The 23423-nt window shown below is 38.3% G+C and overlaps 3 protein-coding genes across 3 annotated transcripts in view; 2 read left to right on the plus strand and 1 right to left on the minus strand.

Annotated features, from left to right (window-relative positions):
- LOC107727793 (DEP domain-containing mTOR-interacting protein-like) overlaps positions 1-4609 on the plus strand; it is a 7139-nt gene extending 2530 nt beyond the window's left edge. Inside the window, exons 4-9 of the mRNA XM_016537784.1 lie at positions 898-1076; positions 1288-1497; positions 3871-3990; positions 4120-4190; positions 4274-4378; positions 4484-4609. Coding sequence (XP_016393270.1) covers positions 898-1076; positions 1288-1497; positions 3871-3990; positions 4120-4190; positions 4274-4378; positions 4484-4609 — 811 coding nt within the window. The remainder of the gene's footprint in view (positions 1-897; positions 1077-1287; positions 1498-3870; positions 3991-4119; positions 4191-4273; positions 4379-4483) is intronic.
- Positions 4610-9592: 4983 nt separating this feature from the next.
- Positions 9593-13394, plus strand: adnpa (activity-dependent neuroprotector homeobox a). The gene is made up of 4 exons (XM_016537703.1): positions 9593-9598; positions 10007-10072; positions 10274-10363; positions 10463-13394. Exons 1-4 carry the CDS (start codon positions 9593-9595, stop codon positions 13157-13159), a joined length of 2859 nt encoding a protein of 952 aa, XP_016393189.1. The 3' UTR covers positions 13160-13394.
- A 4434-nt stretch (positions 13395-17828) lies between these two features.
- LOC107727848 (GATA-binding factor 2-like) lies at positions 17829-22583 on the minus strand. The gene is made up of 6 exons (XM_016537866.1): positions 22460-22583; positions 20666-20873; positions 19583-20074; positions 19354-19499; positions 18436-18561; positions 17829-18350 (listed from the first exon to the last, which is right to left on the minus strand). The coding sequence occupies exons 2-6, from the start codon at positions 20871-20873 to the stop codon at positions 18066-18068; spliced, it is 1257 nt and encodes a 418-aa protein (XP_016393352.1). The 5' UTR covers positions 22460-22583; the 3' UTR covers positions 17829-18065.
- Positions 22584-23423: the final 840 nt, after the last annotated feature.

The raw sequence follows: 23423 nt of genomic DNA on the forward strand, positions 1-23423 counted from the left end.
ACTTTGCATGGCTTTCTATACATCTCTTGTGTGAGACGTGAGTGCAAGTCTTACTTGTCCATCTAAAAAAGCGCTGAATATGCGTTCTGTGTGAATGGCATGGTTTCGGTTTCAACCTAATCAAGCTCTTCTCCGCATTGAGCTTCTATATTTCTCTAATATTTTGAATGAATAATGCAGCAGCGGCGCGTTTCGTGGGCTTGACTAACAAAACATTAAAATGCAACAACGTCACTTACATCATTATCACCGCATCTCGCGCGCCACTGATGACGCTCCCTGACGCACACCTAACATTCAAATGCAAATGTTTATTTTAATATATATATATATATACCATTCAATAGTCTGGGATCAGTACATTTTTTAAAGGAATTAACACGGGTTTTTGTTAAGCAAGGGTGCAATCAATTGATCAAAAGTGACAGTACATTTGTAATGTTACAAAGGATTTATTTTTCAAACAAATGCTGTTATTTTGAACTGTCTATTTGTCAAAGAATTCAGAAAAAATTGTATTGTGGTTTCCACAAAACTATTAAGCGGTAAAACTGTTTTTGATATTGATAATAATTATAAATAGCCTATCTCTTGAGCACTAAATCATCATAGCAATCAGCTTTGCCATCACAGGAATAAATTACATTTTAAAATATGTAAAACAGTTATTTTAAATTGTAATAATATTTCACAATATTACTGTTTTTACTGTATTTTGTTTTAATAAATGCAGCCAAAGAGACATTTTTCAAAAACATACACGATTTTTTCTAACCCCAAACTTTTGAATGGTAGTATATTAATAAATGTAGTAATCTACATTAATAAATGCTGCAAAAGAATTTTCATAATTAGTCTCATTTAGACGAGATTTTCAGAATCTGCTGCTTTTTACAGTCTGATTACAAGCAAAGACTCCATCTTACAGCTGAGACAGGAAAAGGGAGTGGCTTATGATCGTTCTTTCCCTGGTTACATGTTAATTGATTGGCTGCTACAGAACGGTGAAAGAGAGAGTCGACGGCAAGGACTGGACCTCTGCAAGGCCCTACTAGAGCATGGTATCATTCAGCATGGTAAGAACAGTAACTATCACCTAGATTATGACAGTGTGTGTTTTATTTAGCCATTAGCAGGTCTAAATGCACTGTCTGTTAAGTTAATCTAATGCAACATACCTGCGTATAGAGCGATGAAGAAACGTCCTTGAAGAAACGTTATATCTGCAGTGATGCATTTTCATGCTTTGCCTTGCTGAAACAGTCCACTCTTCATTTCACTTTGCAGTCTCTCTGAAGCACCACTTCTTTGACAGCGGGCTGCTGTATCAATTCTGCATTAACTTTCGCCGGCGGCGCAGTCTTTCTGAACTGTTGCATGAGACAGAGAATGAAGAGGTTGAATGTATAACACACCAAAGCCAAGAAGACCAGGCTGACAGTCCCTTCACAATGCACAAAACTCCTCCACCTGAAGGCAACAGTGACTTTTTATCTGGTAGTAAAATCAGTACAAATACTACAAATATATTTCAGTGCTTTGATATGTGGAGTGTTAGAGCTTGAGAGGTGGTGCTTAGGCAAATGGCCCAATTTAACCAGAGGGAGTTTCAGCACACTAATTACCTGGTCAACCCCTCTGGAGTACTGAAAGCAATATGAAGTTAAGTGCCTTGCTCAAGGGCACAGCTGGGATATCACAGCATAATGAGCTCAATAACTCTCCATTTTCGTGGACAGCCATACATGTAACCTGCAACCTTTGTGTCAGCAACCTAGCTCCTTAACCTAGGGTTTCTCATTATTTTATTTTACACTAAAGGCTCCTTTTCATAACCCCAAACTACTCATGGACCCCCTGACACATGACAAAATCTAATACAAGACTACCCATTAGGCCAACATAACCATTTGAGCAAATTACTGATATATATTTGTAATTACTAATATAATATAATGGGGTCAGTATATGATTTTTTTTTTTTAAAGCTGCAGTCCGTAACTTTTTTTTGGTTAAAAATGATCCGAAATCAATATTTGAGCAAGTACATAACCAGCCAGTGTTCAAAACTATCGCCTTACTTTAGCCCGATTCACAACGGTAAGTTTATAATAAATAATTCTAATTTGAGTGGTATGGGTAGGTTTTCATGGGAAATTCGAGCATGGCACTGCGTCATTACGTCACGTCTGTAAACATAAAGAAGTTGTCCAGGCTACTAGTCTATCGCATGTGAGGATCCTGCAGGTGGCCGATCGTTTATAGCCTTTTCTCACAGCAGCCAGAATAATTAAATGTATAATTTGATTTATTGATTTATTTACTGTATATTGCTGCTGCCACACATATCTAAAACAAACATGCGATTTATTTCCCAGCTGTTTATTTCTTCACTGACATAACCGACTGTTTTTGTAACTCATGTGTGTTTTTAACGTAAACTTGTTAAACGTGCTAATGTGAACTTAGTTTAGTACTCACATGCTGTGACAGTCGCTTTCTGTCCGTGTGCTTCGGATGTGTGCTCTCAGAAAACCGTATATCATAAGTTTAAACTCATATGGTTTAAAACCATGATTTCGGTCGATAAACATGATAATCAGAACCAAAACAGATGTTTTTAGCAGGTCGGAGCTGTAATGGCGTCCCTGGAAAAGGGGGCGGGGAGCAGCAGCTCATTTGCATTTAAAGACACAGGCTCGAAAACCAGCTGTTTCTGCTTCCACTCAAAAAAGGCATTTTTAAAATGATATTATATATGATCTGTGGAGTATTTTGAGCTGAAACTTCACAGACACATTCTGGGGACACCAGAGACTTAGATTACATATTGTAAAAAGGGGCATAATATGTCTCCTTTTTAAATAATACATTTATTTAACAGAGATTAAGGAAAAGTGGTAGTAAAGAAATCGTTATAAAGGAAATTAAGCAGCACAATTGTTTTCGACATTGATAATACGAAATATTACTTGAGGACACAATCAGCAAAATTAGAATGATTACTAAAGGATCATGCAACACCAAAAACTGGAATAATGGCTGCTGAAAATTCAGCTTTGCCATCACAGGAATAAATTACATTTCAAAATATATTCAGATAGAAAACAGTTATTTTAAATTGTGTTAATATTTCACAATATTACTGTTTTATTGTATATTCTATTTAATAAATGCAGCCTTGGTGAGCATAAGAGACTTAATTTAAAAACATTTTAAAAATCATGCCAAAGTTTCAAACGGTATTGTAGATCAATGTATAAACTTCTAAATGTGTATATGGGTGGTTGACATATAAGCCTGAAAATTTTTTTTTTTTAAACTTCAAATATTAGGCATAAAAAATATTGAGCTGTGTTGTACTGACTCTTGAATTTCCCAAAAAATATGTGGTCTTTTAGATTTTGTATTGGAAATTGGATTTATTTACCAATTTGTTGCATTTGTGCCTAAAATTGTCATATGGTGTGACATAAAAGTTATTCTATATAAAATGAAATTGGGATATACTCTCCCTAAGTAACTTGTACCGTGAAACCGGTATAATTTTGAAAAATACCGTGATATAAATTTTTGGTCATACCGCCCAGCACTATTCTGGCTCAGATATTGTGCAAACTATTTGATATTTTATAGTATTAGTAATAATGGATAATAACCGATTCACATGAAGGAAGAAGGGTGTGCACACAGAATGCCTTGAGTTGTCCTCTTCGTTTCTTCTCTTTATACCTGTTAACAACATAAAGATATACATTTTTAACAAATACCCATTTTTATTAGTATATGACATCATGGACAGGTAGAACTGCATGTCATGTCATCCACCCATAAGCTTTTCTAATGTATAATTCTAATTTCTAATTCCAGTTCAACCTACTTTGGATGGACGATGTGGAAGTTTGACCCACCAGCAGCATAGTTCACGTGGATACCCACTCACTGCTTCTCTTACTGTTGCCCTTGCAGTACGATGCAATCCCACATCAGGTTATTATAGGAGAGCATTTGCATGCTTTTGAAAATCTATTACAGGCACAACTGTTCAATTCCAAGAGACAAAGTATTCTATCAGTTTTCAAATTTTTATCATAAAATGTGTATTATTATTTTCGACAGAGCTGAAAAGACATGTAACCTGTGAAGAGCTGTTATCTCCAGGTGCTCCTTATGTAAAAAGAGTTCTTACGGTAAGTCTTGCATACATCATGCTTAGCTGGCCATGAAAAGAACATTGAACTACAGTTTGTTCATGTGAGTTGTATAATTAAAGATCCTTGGTGATGCCCTAGGCTGGGGCTTTGTAGTACGTGGAAAATCACCTTGTTATGTTCAGGCTGTGGATCCTGCAAGCCCTGCTGCAGCAGCAGGAATTAAGGTGATCATAACACGTAAACACAAACACAGCTGCTTACGCAATAAAAATTTTGAATCCATCATCAGCTGGTCTCTGACCTTTTTTTTTTTCTTTTTTTTTGCTTAGGTTCGCCAGTTTGTGTGCCGAGTGAATGGACGCAGTGTGCTTCACTTAGACTATCGTACTCTTTCAAAGCTGGTGATGACTGGACCCCGTGTTGTTACTTTGGAAGTCATGGAACCACTGGATTAATTCAGTATAGGTGTAATTAAATACATTTGTAATTTATATATATATTTATATATAGCATAGTAGGTGAAGGATGTGCAATATTTCTTCTCCATATACCATGTGCATCTTGAAGTATGTTAACATAACATAATGAAAAAATATTAATTTGGGGTTTAAACAGAAACATTAGCAATGATCATACTGATCTAGCTTGATGTTATCTTAAAGTTTTGGTTCTGGATGAGAAGGAGTGTAAGCACTATTCACAATTTAGAGGGACATGTCCTCCCAATATTCAGATTAGTGGTCCTCCATAACATAAACGTTCATAATAAGAACAATAACGTGTTTAGAAAATAGATAAGGTGAATTTTAATCTCATCTCAGCTTTAAATGATTAAGTTTGGTGCCTTAATCTTGAATATGTACAGTGGAGAAATTAGAGAATTAGAGATTTTTTTTTCTGAAATAGTGTTAATCTTCATTGTTCAAAATGTGAAGGAATATTAGCTGTGGGTATAACACTGTTATACTAACATGTTTGACAAAATAACCAAGGTATTTCAATAAAAACCGTTATGTGGAAAAGACAGTGTTGAAAATTAGAGAACAGTAACCACTAGAGCACAAAAGAACGTTACACCTAACATTTTGGAAGGTTACAGCTGTCAAAAATTTGTAGGAATTGTAGGCCACAGGGTATCGCTAGTTTCTCACACTGCGCTGGTGTGATCATCTTCTTCCACTCTCTTCCATAGCTCAGTAACTGTAGTGGGTTTCTTAGCCATAAATTTATTGCCAAGGATTTCCCAGAGATTTTCAGTTGGGTTTAGATCTCTGAGACGGCCATTTCATTATTTCAGTGTTCTTGGCTTCAAGGAACTGCTTTACCTGCTTTGCAGTGTGAAGGGGGCTTTGTCTTGCATGAAAATTGCAGGCTGATTGGGAGATGCTTGCAGGGAACACACTGCATGTTGTTGAAGGATGTTGCTAAAGGAGGTTCTGATAAACATTTGCATTCATCCTGCCATGTAGCTATAAGAGGCCCAACTCCTGCTGAACAAAACATCCCCCAAAGCATAACAGTTCCTCCTCCACATTTCACTGACTTCTTAGTTCTTTACGAACTTGGGGTTCAGTCTTTCCTCAGTTTGATGCGGAACATAATGTTTCCCATGTGACCAAAATAAATTAAACTAGTTCTCATCACTAAAGTGAACTTTGAACCAGTTATTCTTTCTCCACACAATTTGCTCCTCGGCAAATGTGAGCCTAGCCTCTTTTTTTTCTTCTCCTGATGATAGACTTTGTAACTGCAGAGAGCATTTTCAGTCCGACTTCTCTTAAACGTGCCGAGACAGATCCATACCCTGTTCATCACTAAACTGGCAAGCAATTCCAGCTGCAGTGTTGAACCGATTCCCCATTAAGAGTCAGAATTCAATTAATTTATAAAAAATTTGCTTCAAAACTTATACTCCTGTTAGGGTAATTTAGGACTAAGCAGTGAGTTTGAAATTTAGGAAATTGTAGGTTGTTCTCTAATTTTGATCTCCACTGTATGTGCAAGTGAGAACACTGTGTCATGTACAAAGACACAGGAACCACTTTGGTTCAAGTTTATGCCAAAATACAGTTGATACAGCTCATTTTTAAATCATAAACTTACCCTCATTCATTTATGTTAATGTTGGACTGGCATATGACAGTAGTCTTGGATTTGACACTACCACCTCCGATGTTGATGACATGGAACCAGCACTAATCCTAATCACTAAAACAATTTCATAATCTCTGATGTGTAAACCCAAACGAATAAAACCAATACAAGAACAAAAGCTGCAATTCTTTAATGAATCGACGACTTAAACCTACTTGGTACTTGTGTGGCGGTGATGAATGTTCTTCCCCAGACATCAGTGTTGGCCCCTTTTGAACTTTACACAAATATATGTCATTTCCGTTTGCAACCGTCGGCCATTTTGAACAGGCTGTGCTAGTATATGGAACGGAACAGTCTCAAAGAGAAAAAAGTCTGTTCTTTGCCCCGTGTTTGTACTGAATTGACACAACCGTCTATCCAAATCGTAGATTAAAGAACAAGTCTATGAGGTCGACAGAAACTGTCCAGTAGCCTGTGTTAATCCATTTGATGACACATGGTGCGGAAATCCACCGGCGGCGGCAGCGGCGCGAAGAACTGCAGCATCTGCCGAATAAACCACAATCTGTCTCTGTCCTCTCACCCTAACTCTTCATTGGGCCTGAAAGCAAAGCGCTTGAAGGGAATTCCATGCGAGACCGTGAAGTAAAGCAGGTAATGTGTGATTATAAACGTCTGCTTTTCTTTCTTTGGCATCGCTGCTTTTGTGTGGAGTTCAGTGTGCACATCAAACATCCAGTGTGGCTAAGCTAACGCGCTAACTGCATATATGTGCATGGAGTAACAATTGTTTTGTTATCGCTAAACTAAGTTCGTTTTTAAATGAAATTAAACATTAGAAGCACTTCGCTCTCATTGGAAAGTTGGTACATGCGGTCAGGCCAACGCCAGCGTAGCCTGTCAAAATAAATGAGGTATTTTTTGCTGAGCCTATCACAAAGGCCTGCTGTGTCCTGTATTGTCTAGTGCAGTTGCATTTATAGGAGCAACAGTCCCGGCTGCCGTTGCTGCATGCATGCATGCATGCATTGTGTTTCAGAAGTCAGGTTTATATAAGAGTGGTTTGTTTACATTCTGCAAAATCTAACACACCATTGACCCTATAGTGCTGCATGTGTAGTGTGGTTCATTGCCCATAACTGATTGTTATCGGCTAACTGTATGTCAAGCGATGAGGATGCTAAGTCTTCTGACAAGTTTACAGCACCACTTTTATAATAAATGCACATTGCATTTAGATTAATTAATTGTTTACAATATTTGAAGTGCACAGTGACATGCACTAAATGCAGAAAATATAAGTGAACTTGCTAGGTGCTTGTGGAAGAAGTGTGTCTTCAGCTGCTTATGATGTGGTGTCTCAGCAGATTTTTATTTTTGAGCAGAGTTTATTTTGTTTGGGCAATGCATGCACATTTACACACTGAGTGTTTTGTAATTTTCAGAACACATATCTTAATAATTAATATGTGTGTTTTTGTACATTAAATGTTTAATATGGTTGTATTGTTTAAAGTCCGCATGAAATCAAAATTGACTTTATTTACTTTACTAGCGCACATTGCTAGTCTTGATGTAAACAATTAATCCGTGCAAGTTAATCCGCTGAAAAAAATTGTTTGTCTTCGTAATCTTTAATCAAAATCTGAACATTTACTTCTGCTCTGGAATGGCATTCCTTTTCTGATGACGTCAGTTTGACGCTTGGGCAGAATATCCTTAAACACACCCCTCCAACCGTTAGATTGCTATGAGTGAGAGATGAGAGGAGGAGCGCAAACATAAAACCATGCCCTCTATTCAATATTCCGTTTCAGATGGAAATACGTCACTACACTGAAATAAAGTCGGCAGCAACTTCCGGTTCATGCAGACTTTAAAAGAATAGTGGTTAGTTTACCCAAAAAATGAAAACTGTAATCATTTACTTTCATGTTTTTCCAAACACATAAGACGTTAAAAATATCTATTTTTAATGGAACTGAGCGATTTCAGTTCCTCCATTGAAAGTCAAGTTCACCTTAAAGGGTTAGTTCACCCAAAAATGAAAATTAGCCCATAAATTACTAACCCTAGCGCCCGTCCATAAAAAAAAAAAAGTGTCTTACACTGCTCTGGGGGGTGAACAAAGACCTCCTGTAGCGAATCGATGCGCTTTTGTAAGAAAAATATCCATATTCAAAACGTAGTAATCACTTTAATGTAGCTTGCGCCAACAGTTGTACACAGAAGCAGTTCTGGGAGCATGACGTATGGGGTCAGCATTGCGCATGCGCTGATGAGTCTCGTATAAACCAAAGTTTGTTAACAGGAGCAAAGGAAGCAAAGTTTCCTTACTTTAGCAAAGGAAAACCAGTCTCCTCTTGGCTTATATCGAAATCCTCCGATATTCTTCTTTACAAATACTCGTTTTGTACTTCTAATAAGTGACTGTTGTTTTGTTTTGATCTCTCCCCTGCGCTTCCGCGTGCGTCCTTTAGCAAAGGAAAACCAGTCTCCTCTTGGCTTATATCGAAATCCTCCGATATTCTTCTTTACAAATACTCGTTTTGTACTTCTAATAAGTGACTGTTGTTTTGTTTTGATCTCTCCCCTGCGCTTCAGCGTTCATCACTTCTGAGCGGCGCATGCGCAAAGCTGAACTCATAAGTCATCCGCCCGGAGCTGCTTCCGTGTACAACTGTTGGCGCAAGCTACATTAAAGTGATTATTACGTTTTGAATATGGATTTAACTTCTTTTGGACTGATGCATGCAACACCCGCTGAGTGGCATTAAACAGCTTGAAAGATCAAAGACAATTTTTTATAAAACTAATAATAACAAACCGGATTCGTCTGAAAGAAGAAAGTCATATACACCTAGGATGACTTGAGGGTGAGTAATTTGTGGGCTAATTTTCATTTTTGGGTGAACTAACCCTTTAAGTTTTGACAGTTTAAAAATGCACATACATAGAGCATCTTAAAGATGGTAAACGGAAGCTCAACCGTACTTGCTGGACACCTGAGAACAAACCTCAATGGTTCTTGTGAATGCTCAAACATGCCAAAGTGACAAGAGCAAACCTCATTGGTTTTCATGCTTAAAGCAAGTACGGTTCCATTTACCATATTTGATGTGCTCTATGTATGTGCATTGATCACAACTCTAAATCTTTTCATCATATCAAGTGATCATGCCTATTCAGAAGACTTGGATTAACCATTCAATTACTTTTACAAACTATTAATGACCTTTTTTGAAGCATCAAAGTTTTTCCTTAATGGACTTTCAAAGGAGACTGAGTTAAAAAATACCTCTATTAGTGTTTCAAAGATAAACGAAAGGGTTTGGAGTGACATGAAGGTGAGTGATTGATTATATAATTTTCATTTTTGGGTGAACTATCCCTTTAAAATTGTTTAATGTGATGCGCACTCTCATGAGGCTCTTAAAAGCTGGTGGCTAACATGTTGAGATCACATGACCAGCAGAATAATACTCATTTTTATCCCTGTAACACCTCTGTTTTTGAACACATGCATTTGTGGAATAAGTTAATTATGGCTGACTGCAAATAGGGCATTTCTGCAATAACATTAATAACTGAAAACCATTGCTTTTGTATGGTGCTGCATCTATACTTAATATAAGTGCATAACAAGTCTATATTGGTCTGCACAACATAATTAGTAATTGCTGAGTGAACCTTTAACAATTGGGAGCTGAACTAAAATCCTTTTTTTTTTTTTTTTTTTTTTTTTTTTTTTTTAGGCCAGGAAAAAAGTCAAGAGACTGCTGAGTGACATTGGCCTTGACTACTGCAAAGAACATGTGGAGGTGATTATTCTTGAACTGTCATTGTGTTTCCTAGTCATAGTGAACATCAAATTAAAAATACATCTGTTGTGTTAATGCATATACTTAAAGGGGTCATATGATGCGATTTCAAGTTTTCCTTTCTCTTTGGAGTTTTACAAGCTGATTGTGCATAGATAAGCTTTGCTTCACTAATGTTATTTCCTGTCCATTTTCCTGTAGGACTACAAAGATTTTAGCCCCAGTGATTCACACATGAAACAATTTTACCTTGACATTTGTATGTGGGATCCATCCTGGACAAAGTCACAGGTATGTCCCCCACAGCCACTGCAACAGAAGTCCTCAAAGCTAAATATTTTGCATAGCATAAACATTTTGTAATATTGCTTTGTTTTTCAAATGTTGCAGGACTACAGAACAAAGCAGTTTTGCTGCTCAGATTGCCCATTTGCCTCCAAGTATTTCTCTGCCTACAAAAACCACTTCCGCAATGTTCACAGAGAAGACTTTGAGAGCCGAATCCTTCTTAATTGCTCCTATTGTACATACAGTGGGAACAAAAGGACACTGGAAACCCATGTCAGGCTCTTCCATATGCCTCACAATGTGGTGCGTCAGGGTGTCGCCGGCCCTCATGGAGCTCCAATAGGGGTTAGGGATGGTATGCGATTAGACAAGCCTATGTTGGGCGATCGAAAGGAGCTCCCGGTGTACTACTGCAAGAAGTGCACCTATCGAGATAGACTGTACAACGTGGTGCGCAGGCATATTTACAGGGAACACTTCCAGCATGTGACTACACCTTACCTGGGAAGAAACTCAGAGAAGCAAGAAAACAGTGTAGAGGCCCCTGGTAACAGTCATGGGATTCACTGCAAGAGCTGCCACTTCACACCTCGTTCTTATGAAGCTCTGGTCCAGCACGTCATTGAGTTCCATGAGCGCATTGGCCATCAAGTCACCGCTATGATTGGGCATACCAATGTCATAGTGCCGAGGCCCCAGGCGAATGTAATCCAAAGGGGTGTTGCAATCACTCCTGGTGTGCGTCCTCAAACACCTCAAATGAATCGCTTCAGTATGCCCAAAATGGTGGGGTTACCTGTCGGCAACCATTTCAAGCAAACTCTTGCAGGCAACTCCATGCCTGGTCACCCAGTTCGTGTTACACTACCTGATAAATCTTTTGTGTCTGGTGTGCTCTCCCAGTCACATACAGGAAAACACCTGGGCGGTTTTGGAGTCCATGGTGCTACACATCTTAATGCCCAGTTAGCTTCTTTCTCTCCCTCATTGAAGAGCCTACCTCTCTCATCTGTGCATGCTGCTACTGCCACACTAACGTCACTGCAGGCCAAGAAAGCTTCAGCCAATGCTCTGAACACCTCACAAACACAAAAGTGGAAGATTTGCACCATCTGCAATGAACTTTTCCCTGAAAGCACATATAGTGCTCACTTTGAAAAGGAACATCAGGCAGAGAAGGTGAGGGCGATGGCTAAATACATCATGAAGATTCACAACTTTACTAGCAAGTGTCTGTACTGTAACCGTTACCTACCCAGCGACTCTTTGTTGAACCATATGCTAGTGCATGGGCTGTCATGCCCACAATGTCATTCCACATTTCATGAAGTTGAGAAAATTGTAGCACACAAGCGTCTGGCGCACCCTAACGAACCAGGGGATCCGCCAACTGGTTCTCCTCTAACATTCGATCTGACACTTCAGCAAGGAAATCCCAAAAATGTTCAGCTTATTGTAACCACCTACAATATGAAGGAGACCCCTGAAGCCTCTTTAGCTGGCAATCAACCACCACAGAACAGCGCCATGGCTAAGCCTGCAAAGATGGCTGTAAAGCAGCCAGATACGCAATCTGATTCTGTGGTCCGAAACATGTCCCAGTCTTCTGTGTCGCAAAAGAAAGAAGTTGGGAAAACACTCTGCCCGCTATGCTTCACTATTCTCAAAGGTCCCATCTCGGACGCCCTAGCCCATCATTTACGGGATTGTCATCAAGTACTCCAAACGTTGCACCCTGTAGAGAAAAAACTAACCTACAAGTGCATCCACTGCCTGGGAGTGTACACTAGCAACATGACTGCTTCCACCATCACGCTCCATTTGGTGCACTGCCGAGGTGTTTGCCAGACCTCCAAAGGCGCCAAGCCTATTATGCCTGGACTGCATTCACCTGGAGCTGGGTCTCTCAAACGTGAGTTAGTTACCCCAGATGCATCTGACCCCAAGAGAAGGAAGATGGTAGACCAGTCAAGGTATTACCCTACAGCCTTTGTTGAGAAGCCAGAGGAGCCGGTCGTGTTGGCACTGGATCCGAAAGGTCATGGTAATGAGTCCTACGAAGCACGCAAAGCTTTCCTTACAGCGTATTTCAATCGGCATCCCTACCCTTCCCAACGGGAGATCGAGAAACTTGCTGCAAGCCTCTGGTTGTGGAAGTCCGATGTTTCAAGCCATTTTGCCAACCATCGGCGCTCATGTGACCGGGACTTTGTCACCCGCAAACCTGTTGTGTTCCTTGGCTTTAACATGCGGGCAGTAAGCCAGCTCAAGCATGACATGAGCTTTGATGCAAACTGGCTGTTCGAAGTCAATGACGATGAAAAAAGCGGATTCTCAAGGACCTCAAAATTTAGGCTGAAGTCTCCTGTTGGTTTCTCTGCTGACTTCAAGGGGAAAATGCAGCCATTAAACACTGGACAAAGTAGTCAAAGCAACTGTGCCTTCAAGCCATGCCCTGGATCATCCTCAGAACCTATAGCCATTGACTCTGACAGTGATTCAGAGCCAGAAGTGATGCCTAATAAAAATCTCAATCAACCAACTACGGCGTTAAGGCCTTCGGTTGGTCAGTCCCACGCAAAAGGGACATTGCTGCGAGACCGCTTCCGTTGCGAAAGAGATGTCAGGGGAAGCAGAAGTTCTCCCAGAGTTGGGCCAAAAAGTCTAGATGGCTCCGTTTCAGGTTCCAGTCCTGACGAGGCGACCTGGTCAGGCAGCATGTCTTCTGAAGAGAGCCACTACAGACCAGCTGGACGATTCGAAGTGAAGGGGAAGAAAGTTGGGTTACTTGGTAGATGATGACTTTTGGTGATAGTTCCCTTTCTGTCTATCTATCCATGCCCAGATTTGTAGGTCAGAGCTTTTACCTCACATCTGGCTGACATTGAACGTTATGTTATGAACTGAGTCTGAGAAGTTACACAGTTTTACTGAAAGTACTGTTTACTCTCAAAAAGCGGAAAAACTAATATACTGTATAATTTTTTTCCAACCGATCCATAGTTCTTGGTGAGTTTTTCTTATTATTTTTTTTTGTATACTGTTCTCTGTATTTAATCATACACTTGTTGGAATTGTAACAAAATTGATAGGTTTATTGTTTTTTCCCTGATTAAATAAAAAAGGCAGTGTAATTCACAATCAAGTGCTTGGATGTTTTTTGTTGTAAAGAAATGCTGAATTCAATTATTATATTTTATATATTATAAATAATATAACACGCAGACCACTATTTCAGTGCAATGTGAAGCAGGTGCTGGAATATTTATTTGAGCTTCAAAGCATTTGGTTGTGCTCAGTTAGTATTAGCGTCTCTGCAAATAAACATCATCTGTCCTTTATAATTATTTTTTTGTTTATTTTAATCCTCATGAAGCCTTTTTGAGTAGAACTTCTCAGTTGTAACTTGACCTCTATCTTGACTATTGTACTTATACCACACTGCCCTTAGAGGTCACTGTTTGTAAGATCAATGTCATTCATTAATACAGATTATACAGTAGTCAGCATTTGAAGTGGATCAAAACCTTTCATCAAAGTTGTCCTCAGGGCCGTCCTTAGCTGATGCGGGGCCCGGTTGCACCCCCCTAAGGACGGTCATGGTTGTCCTAAAACCTGCATTCTTGTCTTGGGACAACTTTAACTTTTTTTGATCCACTTCAAATGTTAACTACTGTAGTTTATACAATATGTTTATGGCAGCTACATCTTTCTAAGTCAACTAAAAACTTTTATTTACAGCAGTCCTAAAACCTGTTTATAGTCATGTTAGCCTGACAAATGCTTTGTAGTTAATTTCAAAAAAGCATTGTGGTCTTTGTACAGACACCTAGTTACATGATTAGTATGCTATCATTTTGAGAAGTATTATGCAGAATTTACATTGTGCTATTGCATTTATGGAGAGTATGGTTGCTCAAGATCTTTAAATGAATGGATGTCCGTGAGTCTGAAAATGTGGAACGTGCACTGATTCAATATAGTTTTGATAAAAGATTTGGTAGTGGACATGTAACATATGGGGTTTGTATTTGCAAGTATTAGAGTGAGGGAGGAGAGACTGAGACACGAGAACTGTAACGGATGTCGTTTTTAAATTTGCTCGACTGGTCCTGTGGTTGCTAATCTCTTGCAGTCATTTGTCACCATTTCCCCAAAACATGGCTGGCCGTCCCAACAGATAAACTCAGTGAGGACAAAACAGAAAAAATAGATACCCATCACCTGCCACTCAGAGTTTGTAAGTTCAACGTTTCAAACATCTTTTATGGACTCACCATATCTGTTAAGTTTGTTTTTATCTATCAAATACTTGATATTTGTGCAAATGTCTGAGATGAGAGAGATTTTAAAAACATGTATCTATGAGTTGTGTTAAGATTCAAGATTGAACGTCTGGCAGTTTAGGCAAGCCTTTGCAAACTGAGTTTTCTGAAACAGTTTCTGATTAATGAGTCAGCGAGGGGTCAGGATTAGGTGGCGTCCACAGATGTTCATGGTTCCTCGTGAGACGTGATCTCTTCTTCACACTTGCACATGACTAATGATCAATCATGCAATGATTTGCACACAGTATACACAAGTATGCAAATAATTATGTATTTCTGAAATTGCCCCATGAAGTATGCTAGTTTATTTTAGGGCCTTGCTGAGGAACAAAAATCGCAGGTGCTTGAGTTATGTTTGCAGTTTTCTTACAGTTTTCTTAAACATGCAGCCCCCACCCCTAAGGCAAAGATAAATATGCTTTAAACATTTGCAGTCATTAGTTGGAAGCTGATCCCATTCAAGGTGGTTTAAAAGACAGTAAATGTGATCTCTGGTGATGCTGTGGAGGAGGGTTAGTGTTGAGAGTGTTGTGAATATAAGGTATCACTTTCACAGCACTCTAAACTGAACTGTCCCAACACCTTGCATTAGTAAAAATGGCAGTTTTTAAGTGTAAATGCTAAAAGGTAACAACTGCGAAAATTCCTTTTTTTTTTTGATGTTGTTGTATGTGTAGGTAACAGAACACACAGTTCAAAGGTCATTGTCAACTGATGTCCAGGAATGTATTCCTACTAAACAAGTGCATACCTACAGAAAATACTTAATTAACAGTCAAATCCAGTACATACTGTAACAGTACAGGTGCATCTCAATAAATTAGAATGTCGTGGAAAAGTTCATTTATTTCAGTAATTCAACTCAAATTGTGAAACTTGTGTATTAAATAAATTCAATGCACACAGACTGAAGTAGTTTAAGTCTTTGGTTCTTTTAATTGTAATGATTTTGGCTCACATTTAACAAAAACCCACCAATTCACTATCTCAAAAAATTAGAATATGGTGACATGCCAATCAGCTAATCAACTCAAAACACCTGCAAAGGTTTCCTGAGCCTTCAAAATGGTCTCTCAGTTTGGTTCACTAGGCTACACAATCATGGGGAAGACTGCTGATCTGACAGTTGTCCAGAAGACAATCATTGACACCCTTCACAAGGAGGGTAAGCCACAAACATTCATTGCCAAAGAAGCTGGCTGTTCACAGAGTGCTGTATCCAAGCATGTTAACAGAAAGTTGAGTGGAACGAAAAAGTTTGGAAGAAAAAGATGCTCAACCAACCGAGAGAACCGCAAGCCTTATGAGGATTGTCAAGCAAAATCGATTCAAGAATTTGAGTGAACTTCACAAGGAATGGACTGAGGCTGGGGTCAAGGCATCAAGAGCCACCACACACAGACGTGTCAAGGAATTTGGCTACAGTTGTCGTATTCCTCTTGTTAAGCCACTCCTGAACCACAGACAACATCAGAGGCGTCTTACCTGGGCTAAGAAGAAGAACTGGACTGTTGCCCAGTGGTCAAAAGTCCTCTTTTCAGATGAGAGCAAGTTTTGTATTTCATTTAGAAACCAAGGTCCTAGAGTCTGGAGGAAGGGTAGAGAAGCTCATAGCCCAAGTTGCTTGAAGACCAGTGTTAAGTTTCCACAGTCTGTGATGATTTGGGGTGCAATGTCATCTGCTGGTGTTGGTCCATTGTGTTTTTTGAAAACCAAAGTCACTGCACCCGTTTACCAAGAAATTTTGGAGCACTTCATGCTTCCTTCTGCTGACCAGCTTTTTGAAGATGCTGATTTCATTTTCCAGCAGGATTTGGCACCTGCCCACACTGCCAAAAGCACCAAAAGTTGGTTAAATGACCATGGTGTTGGTGTGCTTGACTGGCCAGCAAACTCACCAGACCTGAACCCCATAGAGAATCTATGGGGTATTGTCAAGAGGAAAATGAGAAACAAGAGATCAAAAAATGCAGATGAGCTGAAGGCCGCTGTCAAAGAAACCTGGGCTTCCATACCACCTCAGCAGTGCCACAAACTGATCCCCTCCATGCCACGCCGAATTGAGGCAGTATTTAAAGCAAAAGGAGCCCCTACCAAGTATTGAGTACATGTACAGTAAATGAACATACTTTCCAGATTGCCAACAATTCACTAAAAATGTTTTTTTTATTGGTCTTATGGAGTATTCTAATTTGTTGAGATAGTGAGTTGGTGGGTTTTTGTTAAATGTGAGCCAAAATCATTACAATTAAAAGAACCAAAGACTTAAACTACTTCAGTCTGTGTGCATTGAATTGATTTAATACACGAGTTTCACAATTTGAGTTGAATTACTGAAATAAATGAACTTTTCCACGACATTCTAATTTATTGAGATGCACCTGTATGTGTATGTGGACACAGGCCAATTGTTTTTCAGCATATCTTGGTTCTAATATTCTCTGTAAGAATTTCAGTGCAGGTGCAATTATTTTGCCAGCATCTGGGCCACACAGCCCGCAGTTGCGTTATGTACACAGATATAACAGTTTTTCCATGTGAGCTAAATTTAGGACCTGGCACAAGTGGAACCTTGGTTAAATGCTTTGTCACCCTCCGCCAGCTTTATGGAAAGTGTTTTATTTGCATGTTCATGCTCCAAAAGCAGATCAATTGTCAAAGCCTCTGCGGAGTGGATGAATGGACAATGACACTATTATTGCATGGCTGGAATGACATGAAGTCCAAATAGCGAGCTCCAAACCACAAGGTCTAAAATATTTAAATAAAATATTTTGCACTATTTAAATACCATCACCACATTGAAAATGGTTACCTTTGATAGTTAAACTTATATATAAAGGTCAACATGTAACATGTTGTTTGGTATCAGTGAGGGGTTACTTAAGCTTAACTGTAGGGGCAAATCAGACAAAAAACACTTCTATAGTATTAATCAGCAGGCTATATAATGGTATTGAACGTGCAATATTTCATTAATATCTTTTTTTATTCTTTTTTTAATGTGCTTAAATCTTTTAATCATTTAAATTAATGAACATAAAATTTATTTTTCAACCTCAAAACCTCATTTAATTACAACGCATTTATTGAACGTTTCAAAAGAAGTCATAGTATTATTATAGCACATACAATAAGCCATAAAATCATATTTACATTTGTCATTCTAATACAGCTGACAGTTTCCGTTTTACTGTTCCACCATTCAAACTACATGACGGGTTCAAAATCACTGACAAGCTGGTAGACTGCGACTGTTATGGAGCAGCTTTAATGTATTTTCACTTTACTTAAAAATGTGATGCATGCATTTATGCAAGAAGTGTGTTTACTATAGGTAAACGTAATGTCTCGTTATGGTCCAATAGATGTTTCCTTCACAGTAATGTGGGCACCATGCCAGAGTTTGGGTGGTGGGTGTAGGGCAAATTTGGAGAGGAGTGCAAAGTGGAAGGTGGCAATAGGTGAGGGGTGTGACTGTAGGACAGGAAGGGTCCTGGGTTCAGACAGTAGGGTCCTACATGCTCATCAGGAGGTGCGATGTGAGACATGTCGGGGTAAACCTCTGAAGCTGCACTCTTTTTGCCCTTCTTGTTTCTGTTAGACACCTTGCGATTCCGTGTCTGTATTCCATCCTTCTTCATAGTTAAAGGCCTGTTGACCTGCAAAAAGACATAGAAGAGATTTTAGGTTTGGCAGTTCCTCGTTTTTTCCTCTGATGAATGTAGTATGAATGAGTGCACTCACGTTGTGGAGTTTAAAATAGAGGCCACAGGCGTTGCACACAGGCTCGCCGCTAGCATTGCGTCTCCATAGTGTCGTAGTGCTTGTGTGGCAGTTGGCGCACTGAGTTCCAGCGCGTTTGCTGACAATCTGACAGAAGCAAAGTTTATTGTCACTAAAATTTATAATCACCAGATAATGAATTAATAACTGAAATTAATTAAGAATCAATAGTGAATTACACAACTACACAATATCCTACTCGGATACATACAGTACACTCAAAGCAGCAAATACTATATAGAAAATCTCGGCTATGTGATTTTTACATCGTTAAAAATATGTAAATGATATTATCACCCAGTGATATATATAAAAAGCTGGCTGTATAGTATATGCTACTTTACTGTGTACATACAGTACACTTACACAAAGCAATAGTATATAGCACATTTTTTTATATTGTGGCAGAAATGTTTTATCAAACAATTCTGTATATAAATTTGATGTACTATTTGTTATATTTGACTTTTCGCATACATGTAGTAAACTCAGGTAAAGTGATTTATACTATATAGCAAATATCAACAGCCTGATTTTTTTATTTTTTTGCCAAATTAAACTATATTATCAACCAACTCTTTATATAAAGCTGCATACATAAGTATACATACAGGATATTCCCATAAAGCTATATATACTATATAGCAAATCTCAGCTGCTTGATTGCTTATATCATTGCAAAATGTAAACTATATTATCGCCCAGCTCTAATCTGCTAAATGCAACTATAAGACAAGAAGATATTAAGATATTATAAACCTTAACTTAATGATTTTATTTGAAAAAAACAAATGTGTACTGTGAAAATTCTATATAAATAATTTTAACTCGACATGATATAATCACAAACTATCACCCAAAATTTTTTTTTTACCGTACCAGCCTCTTTTTTGGTCTGATGAGGGGCCTGTTCTGGCCGTTCATCTTATGGTACAGTCCGCAAGCATTACAGAGGTAGTGGCCCGTCCCATCTCGACGCCACAGGGGGGTGGCAGTGGCACCACAGTTTACGCATTCACGTGCCTCTGTCAAATTCAAACATAATTATTATGCTGAATCATGCATGATTTTAACTTTCTTCAATCAATTTCAGAGGACATTTACATACCCGGTGGCGAAAGTCTCATCTTGTTGAGAAATTTGGGTGAGAATGATGAAGGGCTCATCCAGGGTCCCGCAGTAGAATAGAGCGCCGCTGAACTGTAGTCCTGTGACGTGGTCATGTACGACCCGTATGGACTCAGCATGTGTGAAGAAGGACTGTACACACCTCCAGAGGCTGAACTCAGATTGAGAAAGGTGCTTCCGCCTCCACCCATGGGACTCAGGCGCTCGGCTTTCAGGACTTCCTGGAGCCTGGGACTTTCCTTCCCATCACGACTCGGGGAAGGGAAACCCTCTTTGGGGGAGGTGAAAGATGGGGTAGTGCTGTTCGGGTAGATGGACGTGGAGGTGTGAGGGTGGAGAGGCGTCTTTGTGAATGGGCTGCTTGCCCAGACAGTGGATGTGGGGTTGTAGGAAGAGTTTAGAGAGTGACCTGCAGAGTTGTCCAGCCACTGGATGTTTCCCAGAATTGATGGAGAGGAGTAGACTTGGCGAACTATTTCAATGGAATTAAAACATGAACACATTTTGACTCAGAGCACAATATTGACTCTTATATTAAACAGTAATAGTTTTGAAAGATGTTTTTAACAGTTTTTGTCCATGAGGTGACAATGTAACAACACTGGACCCCATTGGCTTTCAATGTATGGAAAAAAAAAAAAAAAAGACATTGTGTTGCACATAAGGTCCTACAAATATGAAACAAAATCAGAGTGAGTAAATGATGACAGACTTTTAATTTTAAGTTGAACTACCCTTTACATTTTTATAAATAAAGGTTCTTTATTGGCATCTATGGTTCCATAAAGAACCTTCAATTTCCATAAGCCTTTTCATGTTCTGTAGATTAAAATTGTTCAGCTGTTCATCGAAAGGTTGTTTGGGGAAACTAGAATGGCTCTTTTATGGCATCGCTGCAAACACCCCTTTTGGGAACCTATATTTTTTGGGAGTGAATGGTGGCGTGTCTTCGGACAACTCCTCCTGATCTTTTATTATATTTACAATACCATTTGATTGTAATGGTAGTGATGCAGAAACTGCACATTTCACAATCCTTTAAATGCAGCAGTGAGAATCTCACCTGGACTGTGTCTGTAAGACGACGAGGCTCGGCTCTGTCCGCTAGTGGAATAATATGATGGCAGTAAGTCAGTCTCAGAGCTGGAATAGAAAGGCTCATCATCTTCACTGGGTGGCAGCAAACCAGGCTCAGTGGTGTAGCTTGCCAATTGGTCTGGACTGATCAGGCTGGGGGACACCCAACGAGACTGCTCGGATGAGTTCTCCATCTTTCATGTGGAAAAAATAATGTTCAGACTTGCTTACCAGTATAGGAAGAATTATTAATTAATTTTAAAATTCGTTAATTGAGCTATTTTTAAAATGATGATTGCATAATTAATGTTGACAGACAATATTATAAATGAATGAATTCAAAATTCTATACAAACATTTTTCTCAATCCTTACAGCTGAGCAACTGCCATCAAGATGAATGGGAATGCTAACAGATAGCTTAACAGGTATTGTAAACCCCCTTGGTCAGTATAATACTTTAATAAGGTATCTAGACACACTTCCCTTTAAAAGGTCCTCATTTGACTGTGGCAAAAAGTCAGCACTAAAAATACATCAGCATGTCTGAATTTCTCAAAGGCATTCATAACAGTTAGCATTAGCTCACAACAGCGTTTTCTCCCTTAGGGGAATTGACTATTAAAAGATTAACAGAAAGACCATAGTATTGACTTTGAAAAACAGAATAACTGTCGAGCAAGATCAGTATTGATTATACGTTTGTCCTGCAAAATAGTCTTTTAAATGTATGTTCAGTCTAGAAGCATCTTGTTTTTTATGACATTTAAAAATATATAAATCTATGAATTTTTTTATAGCTTTAAAGAAAGTTAACCTCAGAAGTGACAACGTTGGAACATATTTTCTTGTCATTTCCCTCAGTCAATCATGTTATCGTGTGTTGAACAGAAAAACAATCTATCTAGTTGAGTGATTATGAATAGCATCATATTCTCCTGATAACTGGCTTATCGTGCATTATCAGTCTATAATAATCACACACATTTTTCAACAAAAAATGAACGAATTGTGAATCAAAGCGCAAAATGGCCCATTTTACCAGTGAAGGCACTGACAGTTACATGTAGGTCTGAGAAAAATGCTCTTGCTTTATAAGTAGTTATAGGCTAATTTAGAAATATATTCATATAATATTAAACCTATTAAAATGTTATGTTTAAAATTGTATATTAAATAAGAGTACTGTAGTATGTATCATATTTCTTTGTATGTTAATACAAGTCAGTTATAAAACCGGCAGTAACACATTATTAATTATATTATTAATTATAACAATTACAATGCATTTTGAATAAAATGGGGGGAAACAAAAATGGAACATTTTCACTTGACATTAATGAGTAACATCAGCTTCTTTCGTTTTCTTTTTATTAAATTATTGTTTCAGTCTGGTCTCTTAAATACAACAAACAGTAATTTGCTCATCTAACATTATTTTAAAATGTGCTGGATTTAATAGCAAATAACAATTGCACATTTATATTTATGTAAGTTAATAAAAATGTATTGCAAACAGCACACATATTTATTGGCTTATATGATAATTAACCGATTAAATTGGTTGTCTGGACACTAAGATCTAGACTATAACAAAATATCCTACATATTAAGAACCAAGTATATCAAATATTTGGTAAATATTAAAGATGTATTAATTTAATGTAAAAACTATATAGCCTACTCTCTTCTATATCTAAACACAGAAAATAATGTTGTGCGTATAAAGCCAGGTAATGTGTTGTGAGACACTTTTACTGGCACTGTATGGAAGAACTTACCTACAAGTGATGTACTGAGTATCGTGTTTATCAGCTGAGTAGATTCACACTGCTGCACAGATCATGGAGGGCGGCTGGAGAATGAGAGTGTACTGGTCCTCTGCTCGCTTGCTTATCTCCTTCAGTCTTTGGGAACTAGTAACTTCATTTGAAATTGTAGGGCACCAATGGGTGGGGTTGGGGTACTTTTTTGGACACTCCTACCATACGGCCAGTTTTGAATATATGGCAGATCTCTGGCTGACACAGCAACTAAGTATAGATCAGTTTAACGATGGTGCTTGGCCATTATGATTGTGTATGATGGTCGAAAACATGATTTTGATGATTTCCTATTCAGATATCACAATCAACTTTCAATAAGTTATTGAGCTTTTTGGTTCACAAAAACGTCTATAAGATTTTAACAAGACAGCTGTTATAAGATTTACACCAATATGAATTTATTTTTATGTAAAGCTGTGTGACCTAGAATAACATTAGTAAAGTCCAGTAGTACATTTTACCAGAATATTTTAAACATTCTGATAAAATAAATTTTACACTCTTAAATACTTAAATACAACCCAGCACTGGGTAAAATATGGACAAGCCCAACGGTTGGGCTACTACCCAGAAGGTTGGGTTACACATTTAACCCAACTGTTGGTTGAAAACAACCCAATCGCTGGGTTTGTCCATATTTAACCCAGCATTTTTTAGAGTGCACCAGAAATCCTTATACTGTTCCACACTACAAACCAGAGGTTATATAACATTACCTGGTGTATAAATACAGATAAAGAGGCAAATCTAACAGTTCATTGTCTGAGAAAATCCCACAGAGCATATGAGAAACCCTAGTTTACAGCAACCATAAACTTATCGTTCATATAATTCAAGCACTGTTGTGAAAAATTCACAGAACATGTAAGTTTTCTATAGCACTCACACAATTAATATAGGAATTAAAACAGCACAAAGA

The sequence above is a fragment of the Sinocyclocheilus rhinocerous genome, unplaced genomic scaffold, assembly GCF_001515625.1.
Source record: "Sinocyclocheilus rhinocerous isolate Xijiao unplaced genomic scaffold, SAMN03320098_v1.1 scaffold576, whole genome shotgun sequence".
Taxonomy (NCBI): domain Eukaryota; kingdom Metazoa; phylum Chordata; class Actinopteri; order Cypriniformes; family Cyprinidae; genus Sinocyclocheilus; species Sinocyclocheilus rhinocerous.